The following is a 12,660-nucleotide window of genomic DNA, read 5'->3' as shown; positions in this document are numbered from 1 at the left end:
CTCATCCCGTTTCAGTTTCCCTTTGTGTGCTTTCTCTTCCACAGCGCACCCTGCTGGCCGGAGGTTTTACAGCTGCCTGTCCGCGTTAGCAGCCAGCTGGAGAGAGGTAGGGACTGTGTACTCCCTGCGGAGCACTTAACGGATAATTTGCTTCTTTCTGGCCGGTAGGGGCGCCCCCAAAAGCCTGGGGCCCTAGGCAGTTGCCTAAATCTGCTTAATGAAAGCGCCTGCTAGTCACAGAAGAGACAACAATGTGAGCTCATTATGAGGTGTTTTACCTTATGACGGCATTTGCTTATTAACTGTACATTTATTTTCTTGTGATTTAGCAAAAAGCTTCACCTCAATGTGCAATATTTTGCTAAAAGACTTCCAGTGATCACTAAGGGCAGTGAAACTTGTAGAGGCTGACAAATGGTATAAAGCATACTTGCCTACTTTCGGCAAGTTCTGTCCGGGAGAGGGGCGTGACTGGAGGGTGGGAAGGGGCGCGGCCAAACGCGTCATTTTGGTCCTGTCCCCCGCGGGGAAAAAGACGTTTTGTTGCGGGGGCGGGGCCAAAGTGATGCGATTCACCGTGAATCTCGTCATTTTGGGAATGCAGTTGCGGGATGCGGAAGACTTGCCTGCTCTCCCGGGAGTCCGTTAGACCGACCAGAATTTTGGGAGTCTCCCAGACATTCCGAGAGAGTTGCCAAGCATGGTATAAAGGGGATAGATGAAAGCGATGAATAAGAAATATAGACAGTTCACTGAAACTATCAGAGAAATAGTGAATTTGTTTATACAAATACAATGTGAGGTTTCCATTGTCCATTTAGTTTATCTGTACAAAATAATATTTTAAAACACTAAACAGACAATACATAAAGATGCAGTACAACGCTCTCACATAAGCATTAAGCTAACACAGTGTATATACTGTTCTTTCATACACTATCTGCCAGACATTCTTGTGGTATTTGCTCTACATTCTGCTTTTATACCTGGCTTGCAGATCTAATTTTGGGAACAATAATAGGTAAATAAAAGATATAAACACGGTGTGACTACATCTGTTACTCCCCGCCACAGCCCATGAACAAATATAGCACACTGTATTAAATACATCATTTACATGGCCTCTGTATGACTATTGTTAGATAGAGTACAAGTTGGTTTGCAGATTGATAATAGACATATTTATAAATAACAAAACCATTCTCATATTCACTAATCATTATAGGCGTGCATAAAACATAATAATGACAATAATTAAAGGATAACATCATGTAACCCTGAAGACTTTCTAATTATTATTATTAATTATTATTATGATTATCATCATCGTTTATTTGTATAGTGCCATTGCATTACACAGACCTTTCCAGTGATTCCACATCATTTAAGATATACAAATAACTCCAGCTTTAAATGGCTTATAAAGGTCTTAAGGGTAAATGTGTCAAGCTGCAATTTTCCGGTGGGTTTGAAAAGTGGAGATGTTGCCTATAGCAACTAATCAGATTTTAGTTATCATTTTGTAGAATGTACTAAATAAATGATAACTAGAATCTGGTTGCTATAGGCAACATCTCCACTTTTTCAAATCCACAGTTTAGTAAATATACCCCATTGTCTTTTTCCTTAGACTTCTGAACACATTACTACAACTGAACCTATGACCTTTGCCATTATATTGTGACAAAACATCTAAAATAATCCATATAATATAATAACACATATAAAACATTTGATTATACTGCAATTTAACAAAACAACTAAAACTATTCATATAATAAAACTTGACAAAAACATCTAAAAATAGTGTAATATATTGACAAAAACATAGAAAAACATCCAGGCAAAATAGTGTGACAAAATATCTGAAATGATCAATGTAATATTACGCTCTATCTAAATTTGTTAATTATAGTGTACGATAACAAAATACCAACTCATTTCAACATGATATAATGTGACATAATTATAATTTTCCATATAACATGACAAAATGACTAAAAGTGTTCATTATAATATAATATGTGATGAACCATCTAAACTCATATAATGTGGCAAAGTATAGTTACATAGTAATATAATTACACAGTACAAATGGAAGGCAAAAAAATGCTTAATGTGACAGTTGCAAATTTAGCTCCGCAGCAGTAAAGGTTCCCTGGATGAATTAACCCCATAATGACATTGACTGATTATAGCTACAGATACCATTTTATGAAAAGCAGCTAATCTGTTTTTAAATTCTGTTTGTGATCTTGCAATCACCACTTTACGTGAGAAATCATATGGACTAACCACCCTTACAGTAAAGAATCCTTTCCTATGCTCATGGTGAATCCTTCTTTCTTCTATTCGCAATTGATGACCCCTTGTCCTCTGTATAGTCCTTGGTATGAAAAGTTAGACAAGACATTGTATTTATGCATTTTTATTAGGTCCCCTCTACGGTGCCTTTTTATTTCTAGCATTACTTTATAATTTAACCCTTCCATTCCCACCATTAATCAGGATGCCTGCCTCTGAACTCTGGAATTCTCCTGTCATTCTTACAGGGAAGAGCCAAACTCTGTACCCCATACTCAAGTGGTCTAACTGGTGACCTATACAATGGTATACAATGTAACATATAATATATAATATAACATATAGTATATAATATAACCTATACAATGTGCTTGCATCACACACATTTATCTCCTTTCTATGCATCCCAAAACCTAAAATTATCCATACAATGTACTGAAACACCTAAAATTGTACAGTATGACATAATGCAACAAACCAGCTAAAAATAATTAATATATTGTGATAATGTTTATTAAACTAACCATAGACAAGTATACCAATAGCACCGATGACATAAATCTATAGCACACATTATACATAATGTTGAATGATTAATAACATGCAAAACTATAGTTGTAAGTATTTGCACACATTGACATTATAATGTTGCTATGACTATTGGCTTCTATTTTGTGTTTCAGTTCCAGTTTCAAAACCCATTGTCAAAAGTGAGCCGTCATACGGAGCTGTGGAGCACGTGGGCAACGTCACACTTAAATGTTCAGTGCTGAAAGGAAATCGGGTATTATACCAGTGGCTAAAAAATGGCAGCCCCCTGCAGAACAGCTCTAGTTATATTTTCTCCCAAAACAAGGACATGCTGACGATTTCTCCTGTCACGAAGAACGATATTGGGAACTACAGCTGTTTGGTCAAGAATTACGTCAGTGAAATGGAAAGTGACGTGATCACACCGACAATTTATTGTAAGTACCAGGTGCATTACTACTAACTGGGCTTCTATCTAGTATCACTTGTATGCCCTTTGTCCTATGGTTAAAATTTCCTTTGTATAAAGTGCTAATGAAAAATATAGGGAGCCACTCGGGGACGCTTATGTCTGATGACAGATCAGGGGCAAACACAGGATTTGTAGAGGGAGTGGGCGTGACCAGCATGCATGGAGGCGTGGCTTTAATATTAGACAGTGCTTGGCTGCTCTCCAACTCTTTCTATCCCCATAATATACATGGGCATGCACTACTGTTAGATGCACGCAGAGCCGTATGAAGCGGGGGCAGGGTCCAACCACCTCAATTATACAGTGTCTCAAGCTTAGAGGGGGGTTTCCATGTACTAGGAAACCCACCCCTCGGTTTGCCTATGCAGATGATATTCTTCCATGTATTCAACTAGTTTACCGCATTACATATCAAAAGTATCTGTAATTCTATCATCGCATAGAGCCCTCTGGAGTAGATTTCTCAAATCTTATAAAATGGAAAAGTGGAGGTGTTGCCCATAACAACCAATTAGATTCTGCCTGTCATTTTCTAGCATGTACTAGTTCAGTGGTGAGCAACAGGTGGCCCATGGGCCACCAGCGGCCCGCCGAGCCTTCACCTGCAGCGCAGAGCAGGGAAGTCATATGACATACCCTGAGGAGGAGGTAGAGCACACAGTGACCTTTGTCTGGCCACTATGAAGGATGTGCGGCCCTCCACCTCTGTCATGTTGACCCTCACTGTACTAGATAAATGAAAGTTAGAATCTGATTGGTTGCTATGAACAACACCTCCACTTTTCTTTTTTTAGAAGATCTGATACATCTTCCCCTGTAAATGCTGCAAATTCATTTAAATAGTTTATTAACTTGTATTTTAGGGGTTGTGTTTAAGAATTGCCAGAATACTTTAACTTTTTATTAATTTAAAGGAGACTGGTTTACCAAGAAAAAAGCACATATGTTTATATCAAATTCAAATTTGAGGAAAAATTTAATTTTTATACTGGTATCTCTACATTTTCATTTTTTTGCCGTTTGGCAATAGGTTATGTAATTTAGCATTAGGACTAGAGCCCCCATATTATTTTATTATCTGTTTGCTAATACTTTTGTATTTTTTCTAAATACTTTTTTTTCAAAGATATTTGGTTATATTTACTCTGTTACAGGTTTGAAAAAGTGGAGATGTTGCCTATAGCAACCAATCAGATTTTAACTGATTGTAGAATGTCCTAAATAAATGATAACTAGAATCTGATTGGTTGCTATAGGCAACATCTCCACTATTCAAACCCGCAGTTTAGCAAATATACCCCATTGTCTTTTTATCTGAAATTGAGATAGTTTACAATATTTACAGAAATACAACATACACAAGGTAGAGACATAAACAATATTCCCACAAAGCACACAGACATATAGGTGGAGCAGAATGTATTGTATCTTTGCTAATCCCTTGACTCAACTTATCTAATCAATAAATCAATATCGCCTTTCAATTGCAGTGAATGGTTGTAGCTGTAACATGCTTTGCCGATTCATGTTAAGTGCACATCATAATGTACACTAAAGTCTGCTCCATCTCTAATAAGTCTATATCCATCCTGTCCTGAAATAGTTTAAAACTGTCTACAAGCATCAAATAGATCAGCAATTGTCTCTGTATCCCCATCTTTTGGCAGTAAGTTCTATTGCAGCCCCTGTACTACATATAACCATATTTCTAACCAGGGAGGAGAGATTCAATTTTAAAAAAGCTCTCCTGCATCAAATGCATATGGATGGTGCAAACGGCATCTTATGGCTAACGCCAAATCAACAGCTCCTCAAAGAATGTGTGAAAATGAAGTTATTTTTCAGTGATAACAAGGTACCGTGAATAACTTCTTGTTCCACAAAATGAAATTTCACTTTCACGGTACTGCAGTATGAGATGTTTTACTGAGACCAGGGCCCGATTAAGGGTTCAGGGCGCCCTAGGCGAATACTCTTGTAGCGCCCCCTTGCCTGCTACTCCAAGCTAATGCGTGGTAGGTAAAAAAGAAAAATTCCTTAATTTAAAATCCAGCTTCTTTCACCCCACCCACCAATGTTAATGTTCCAGTATGAAACTCAGCTCTACTTGGCTCTTTAAATGGGTCAATGCAATGTTTGTCACTCATTTAGTTTTCATTAAAATCAGAACTGCATAGTAGAACACCACTGAAACTCTGAAGGTGGAGGGCATAGGGAAACCGAGGGGGGGCGGGTTCTCAATGCCTGGAAACCCCCCTCCAAGCCTGGGGTACTGTATAATTGAGGTGTCTGGACACTGCCCCCACTTCACACGGCTCTGCCCAAAAAGAGAGAGCTGCACCTAACAGTAGTGCACGTAGCATTGCCCATGTATATTATGGGGATAGGGAGAGTTGGAGAGCTACCAAGCACTGGCTAAAATTATAGCCACGCCCCCCATGCATGCTGGTCACGTCCACTGACGGCGTTGTGTGGAAACCCCCCTCTGCAAATCCTGCGTTTGCCCCTGGAAGGGGCATTTACGCATTTGGCCAATCGCTTACCCTCAAGGGCTCGCCCAAAGATGACTCACTGTCTTCAGCCTTTACCAGGGGAATACGTCAAGATTCAAACCTTAACACATTTTTCTTTCATGTTTTCTTTTTACTTTGGAGAACAAATATTTGCCCCCCCAAAAAAAAACTTCCACCTAGGCTGCAGCCTAGTTAGCCTATTAGATAATCAGGCACTGACTGAGACCTTTACCACATTCAGCGAGGAACGCCTCAATTTCCCTGGCTCCTCTATCAAACGGAGCTTAATTATGCACACCCACAGTCACAACAAAATTGACACACTGAGTTACGCACTTACCCTGCGGAAACAGGTGCAATGACAGTAAAATAGATTCATGATGTCACAAAAGAAGGGACAAATAGAATTTGCACAGAAGGACCACCATTGTCCATGCTTGTAAACTACCCTTTATGTGGCTATAATTAATTCTTGCAGGTCACTCCTCAGATTATGTTGTACGTATCTTATTACACACACATGACCAGACACATCAGTTTTGTATTTTTGTAACTGCAGTGACAGAATCACAACAGAGTAGTTTAAAAACTAAACATGCTAAATACAGACCATTATATGCAAATTATGTACAATGTATGTAGGTGAGAATGACCCACAACTGTTGGCTGGAACCTTTGGAACTAACGTACCACTGTTACAGCGCCCTGTCTCAAATAGTGAAACAGTTAATGTCTTTCACACCTATCTAATGCAGACTATGGCAGCAGTGAGCTGGACTTTGGTAAATTTCCATCTATAAATTGTCAATAACATGTTTATAATACCTCAGCTAGCTGACAGGGCCTCCATGTGCCATATGTTGAGACTGCGGGGGTGTGTGATGATAAAAAAGGTCCCTCTCACTAAGTACCTGCCATCTGCTCAGTGATAGAATGGGCGTCAGAGTGCTGGTGACAGAACCAATCAGCAGATCACCAGAAGCAGTAAAGTCTCAGCGAAACAGGTGATTTATTACTTTACAAGTCGTTCAGCAAACAGCAGTAAGTGAGCGAATATGTTCATTTTTATAGAGCTTATCTGGTGAGAGATGAGGGAGAAACCACAGGTAAATATCACAGGGAAAGACGTAACCTATTGCCATGCTCCCTCTTTCTGCAGATTAGTAATTCTCAAGGATAAATAAATATATATATTTATATATATATATATATTTCAATTTTATATATTTAATAATTTATAATTACTTTATCCCTGTTGCTTCTCTACATCTACCTTGGCAGTAAGGTGTTGCATGGCACGTGATATCCTGGACTATTAGTGTAGATACTGTAGTTCACATGAAACAATATGGAGGTCATTACAACAAGTCAAACAGCCTCTCTGCAGGGGAAATGCAGCTTCAAGCGCACTGTGCACCTAGATGTCCGCTGGGCCGTATTGGTTGGTGGAGCAAGATAGTCGCATTTGTGGCTGAGCAGAGGGGAAGTGTTGGGCAGAGTAAAGACGTTCCTACTGAAGTAAGGAGTAGGTTCACCAGCGCACTTTGTCTTACAGAACTGTGCAGAAATGCAACTTCATATTGCAGTGCTGAATTATTGGAATTGGATAACGGGGTGGGAAGGGAACATTTTCAGGGGCGTTTCTTGCTGTGCACAGCCGTTCCCACTCCTCTGGAAGGAGGCACCAGCCCGGGGCTGATAAGTCTGGGACTGGGTCTCACTATGATAGGGGGGCCCTGCGCTTATGGTCTCCATTTTATAGTGGGAACCAGTCTGGGCTGTCTAAGATTGGGACTGGTTGTGGATTCAGGGAGAGGATATGATGTTCATATTTTAATTTTAATTTTTTAACTTTAAACAGAGGTGGGGGGTTCATTTTCTGGAATTAGGCAAATCACTGATGATGTACTTCAGCGGATAAAGGCAGTGTAACAAAAAACACTGACACGTAAGCAAATTAGCACTGAAGTCCCCTCACATACGTGATTTATTACTATTATTAGGCCACAAATATAGGTGAATCAAGCAGTGATGTAAAAATACATTTACATGTATTTAATTTAAGTGATCAGGACTAAAGTTGAACTTTGATATGTTTAAATGTTTGCACAGTGTGCATTATTTTGTTTTGCTAATCCATACAACACTTCTAGTTGGCGAGGATTGATCCTGAAAGCGGAGAGTAGGTGAGCACCTTGAAGTATGTTGGATGTATCATTAAAACACACCAGTACAAAACAAAAACTAGGTGTGGTTCATAAATGACCTCCTATGTCAACAAATGTTACCATATTGATTATTTCTTCTGGTTTTGTCACTAAAACAATGGAAAGGGTTAAATAAGCAAATAATGCCAGGTCATTCAGGCACTACCCCACCCACTGGGTTTTTAGAACATGATATGGGCTTGTGCTGATGCCACACATTCAGCTACAGACAGCCTGTTTCTGCCTTTTCTTTCCTCATTAGTGCAAGTTGTATGTTGTAAATATTATATTGAATAAGGAAACATTAATTGTCTTATGTAATACAGATATTTGTGTGAGGGATGAGTAGAGTGTCATTTCAGTGGACATCTGAGGAAGAGGAGGAATGGCTAGGCCCAGCATGTGTATAGCATACTTGCCAACTTTTCCTTATTGGCTTCAGTGAGATCCCAGGGGAGGTGGGTGTGCGGGGGGGGCTAGGTGGGGCCTGACGAATCGCATCATTTTGGCCTCATCCCGGCCATTACGGGAGTAGTCAACTATGCGTTAAAGAAAAGCAGCTAATGAATCTCTAGAGACTGAAGTATCTTTTAAATTTCTGTCTCCATTACTGAAGTCATGTTGTCTTAGCTGTCAGTCTTTGATTAAATCTTGGTCTCCATGAAAATGGCCACCTCCATAGGCATCAATACATGGACATAAGACACAATTTCTGAACTTTGTCATCATGCCACAGATGGCGAAGCCAACCACGTCTTGTACTGGCTCAGCATCAGGGAGAATGCCAGACTTTTCAGGGAGTGAGGGAGATCACCCCTATTTCAGGGAGTCTCCCTGACATTCATAAAGAGTTGGCAAGTATGGTGTATAGAATCCCTACTTTTATTATTGTAGAGACATGCTTTTCAAATGCTATCACATGTGGCACATTAACATGTATTTTCTTGCTAACACAGACGGACCTTACGGGCTGCGAGTGATCTCAGATAAAGGATTTCAAGTTGGAGAGGTCTTTACCGTCGACATTGGGGAATCTGTTCGCTTTGACTGTTCTGCTGATTCAAACCCCCCAAACACATGTGCTTGGATCCAAAGACGTAACAACTCCACTGAGATCATCAACTATGGACCATACTTCAAACTCCTCTCCGACAAAGTCAGGCTAAAGACTGTGGATTACTTGTGCCGGGCGTACAACAACATCACTGGGAAAGGAGAAGAGGCACAATTTACTGTCATCATCACACCCATAGGTAGGAACATGTACGGATGATCTAGATCCACCCAAGTGGAATATGAAATAACATGAAGCTTAATGTGTCTCACACTAAATAAAAGTGAATATCTGATTGGATGATAAATGTTTCAGCATTTGTGCTTTTCTAAAACACTAGTATACCAGCCCTTTTAAATACTAACTCCACTTCTCACTAACTTTTAATATAGTGCTCCTCTTAACTTAACTAATAATGGTTCTAATCCTCCATAACTTATTCATTACATTTTTTGGTAGCAGTTGCTATAAATGATATTACAATAATTAGAACCACCTATAACATTGTTTATAGAGTGTAGAGAAATATTTTTTGTCTCATACTACAAGTAATAATCAGTGTAAAATTGGGTATAAACTGATTTTAAAAGGTTATCATCATCTGATAGCGGCTCTTGCTTTGTGAGTTACTCATTTAATTTTAGCTACCTCTGCCGTAGATACGACCACCGCAGCCTGTGTACAGAGTAATTGGTCATAGACACTTTTATTAGTAGATCAAGTGATCATAAGACGAGAATCTTTCTGCTATAGTGTCTCGTTAGCAGTGCATGGTATACTCTGACTACAGAGTTCAAATCATATTAACATAAGATATGATGGTTATACGAGAACAATACATCATTGTTGTATAATTCTAAAAAGAAAATTTCATGATAAATACACAAAAAATATAAGAAATCAGTTATTTCATGATAACTAAGTTCTCTAAAACTATAGATGTCAACAGAATCTACACAATAGATTACCTTCTTATCTGCCATATATACACTTCGTCTTGTCAGTTAAATAAAATAAATTACAAACTTAGCACATTTAAAACACACAACATTCATCCTTGGTACACATTTCTTTATTATCTCTTGAAGTTCCAGGAACACCACCATATATGGTATTAGGGCTAGTAAGGCCTTAGCATAAGTATTTCTTATTTCGACATCTGTTATTTTTTTGACAAGGTTTTATTCTCTGAATTGTGCCGTATCATGTATGAATTTCAGATTCAAATGAATAAATTTGTTTATTTCTAGTCATAGGTACTGTAGATACAGTGGCGCATGCAGGGGGGGTTTCTGGGTCCAGAAACCCCCCCCTCCGCTAAAAAGTGCCCTACATGTCGGCACTGTAGTATACAGCAGCCGCGGCGCTGTCTAAGAAGCGTCCGCGGCGGTGCTGTATTGTATACAGCACCGCCGCGGACGCTTCTTTGACAGCGCCGCGGCTGCTGTATACTACAGTGCAGCTGAAACAAAGCTGCCGAGCAAGCGCGGCAGGTCTCTAGGATTTTTTTTTTTCCGGGGGCGGAGGAAACCCCCCCTGACAAATCCTACATGCGCCTCTGAGATAGGTTAACAAAACTTTCATTTATGCTTCTTTTTCTACCAAAAGGCAGCAAAAATGTTAACAACAATTTCTAAATTATTTTCATTTGGAGATGTGAGTTAAAAAAAAATAGTTCAAAGTACAGCATTTAATGCACAATTACTACTTATCTTCTTACTTTAACAGATTAAACAATTAATGAATGTGGCAATGCAAAAGTTTGGGCACCCTTCCAATTGACATAACTAGATCCAAACTCTGGCCATGACAGTGGGCACTAAGAGCGTGTCTGGGCTGTAGGTAGTGAAACCACATAGAACCTAAACTTAGGCAGCTCCCCAATCAGTGCACCCTCCAGCATCCTGATCTTATAATCATTCTATGTAGCTATATCTGGCAAAAAGATAAGCTCACTATATTTACCATCGGCCATCATTGGTGTGGCAGAGGACTAATAGGGTGATAGGAAGCCGAGCCGATGATCCCTATTCCAACAAACACAACCCCAGTTCGTACACTCATAGGGGCCTAAAAACCAAGTTAGCCAACGCATTGGAGCCAGAAACCACTGCCTCAACATTAGGTAGATTATTTGGCTGAGGACACAACCATTAGTTGCATATACCAACCTACTGGCCCCAAATTAGAACTCAAACTTTGGTACAGCCAAGCCTTGTCCCATAACAGGACTCTGTAATTTGGTGGTACCCCACCAGGCTAAGTGAGTGTAGCTGTGTGATGCAGTATATATTTAGATTTAAAAAAAACCCCATAAAAACTAATATTGCCTGGATCCAAAAGTCGACAACCTACCTTCCAACTGTTCTACATTGAGGGAAAGGGGTAGGTCCCTTTCAGACCACTATATTGAAAATATTTCAAGCAGGTCGCCCTTTGAAGTTACAGGGCTTAGTGTTCTAACACTTGAGCTTCCCATGCCATCAGCAAAGCCTAGTGCAGCATAACTATCATTGTAATACACAAGTTTGGCCATGAATGGTCTTAAGGTGGACCCCGGAGCAGGAGGATGAGATGGAACTCATATAAATGTTTCTCCTCCTGGTTGCAGTGTATTTTGCTGCATCTCAGTAAGCTGCTCCGTTCTCAGCTCCATTGTGTAAGCAATGGGTTGTAGATACCTTAAACTGCAGATAATGGCTCACTCCACTGCTGTAGTAAGTCCATGGAGAGTATGGCCGTCCTCGAGCACAAAGAAATATCCACTTATTAGCTCCTCTATTTTGCATGTGAGCATATAGCATGTATTATTAATGGCGGTCAGCAATTGACCAAGGGAGGATGACGAAGAAGAATCGGAGGATTCAGTTGGGCTGCGAGTGCCATCTATAGTGGGCTGCTTGTGTTGCTCAATTACATCAAACTTAGCAAGTGGCACTGCTAACGAGACCCTATACCAGTGTTGGCTAACCTGTGACACTCCAGGTGTTGTGAAACTACAAGTCCCAACATACCATTCCAGCAATAAGCTGCTATATATTGGCAAAGCATGCTGGGACTTGTAGTTTCACAACACCTGGAGTGTCACAGGTTAGCCAACACTGCCCTATATGAACGTATGATACATTGTAACATGCTCCTATCATATAGCAGAGTCAAATGGGACACACAAGGTGTAAGGTACAAACCAAGAAGGACATTTTCTCTAATTTCTAACTATATTGGTAGCCCCACCCTTTTAAAACATTTTGACCACTGTTCTGTATATACTATATAATCAATCATAAACTAAAGAATGTTTCAGCTATGATTGCACTACACTTAATCACTGTTTTCTATAAACAAGTAACAACTAATAAAACATAAGACTTTGGTAAGTCTAATTATGTTAACGGATAATAAGGGAACCTGGTATCTAAAAGGGAAGTAATGAAAGTGAAGTGTTCTTTCAAGGGGGGGGGGGAGTAAAAAGAGGGATTATTTTATTTTATCCCTGATGCAGTTTGGTAGAGGTGCTGATGTATATTTAAATGTTTTTATAATAAATAGGAATTCATCTTCTGCACAAAAGAATCATAT

The 12,660-nt window shown here is 39.6% G+C and overlaps 1 protein-coding gene across 2 annotated transcripts in view; it reads left to right on the top strand.

The window, feature by feature from the left end:
• Positions 1 to 12,660, top strand: part of HEPACAM2 (HEPACAM family member 2) — a 64,995-nt gene that overhangs the window by 35,507 nt on the left and 16,828 nt on the right. For both annotated transcript variants that reach the window (XM_075211806.1, XM_075211805.1), the window contains 2 exons: positions 2,988 to 3,272; positions 8,984 to 9,280. In XM_075211806.1, coding sequence (XP_075067907.1) covers positions 2,988 to 3,272; positions 8,984 to 9,280 — 582 coding nt within the window. The remainder of the gene's footprint in view (positions 1 to 2,987; positions 3,273 to 8,983; positions 9,281 to 12,660) is intronic.

Source organism: Mixophyes fleayi, chromosome 5 (assembly GCF_038048845.1).
Source record: "Mixophyes fleayi isolate aMixFle1 chromosome 5, aMixFle1.hap1, whole genome shotgun sequence".
NCBI lineage: Eukaryota > Metazoa > Chordata > Amphibia > Anura > Limnodynastidae > Mixophyes > Mixophyes fleayi.
Note: the sequence above shows the minus strand (reverse complement) of the source record. Positions and strands in the feature narration are given on the sequence as shown.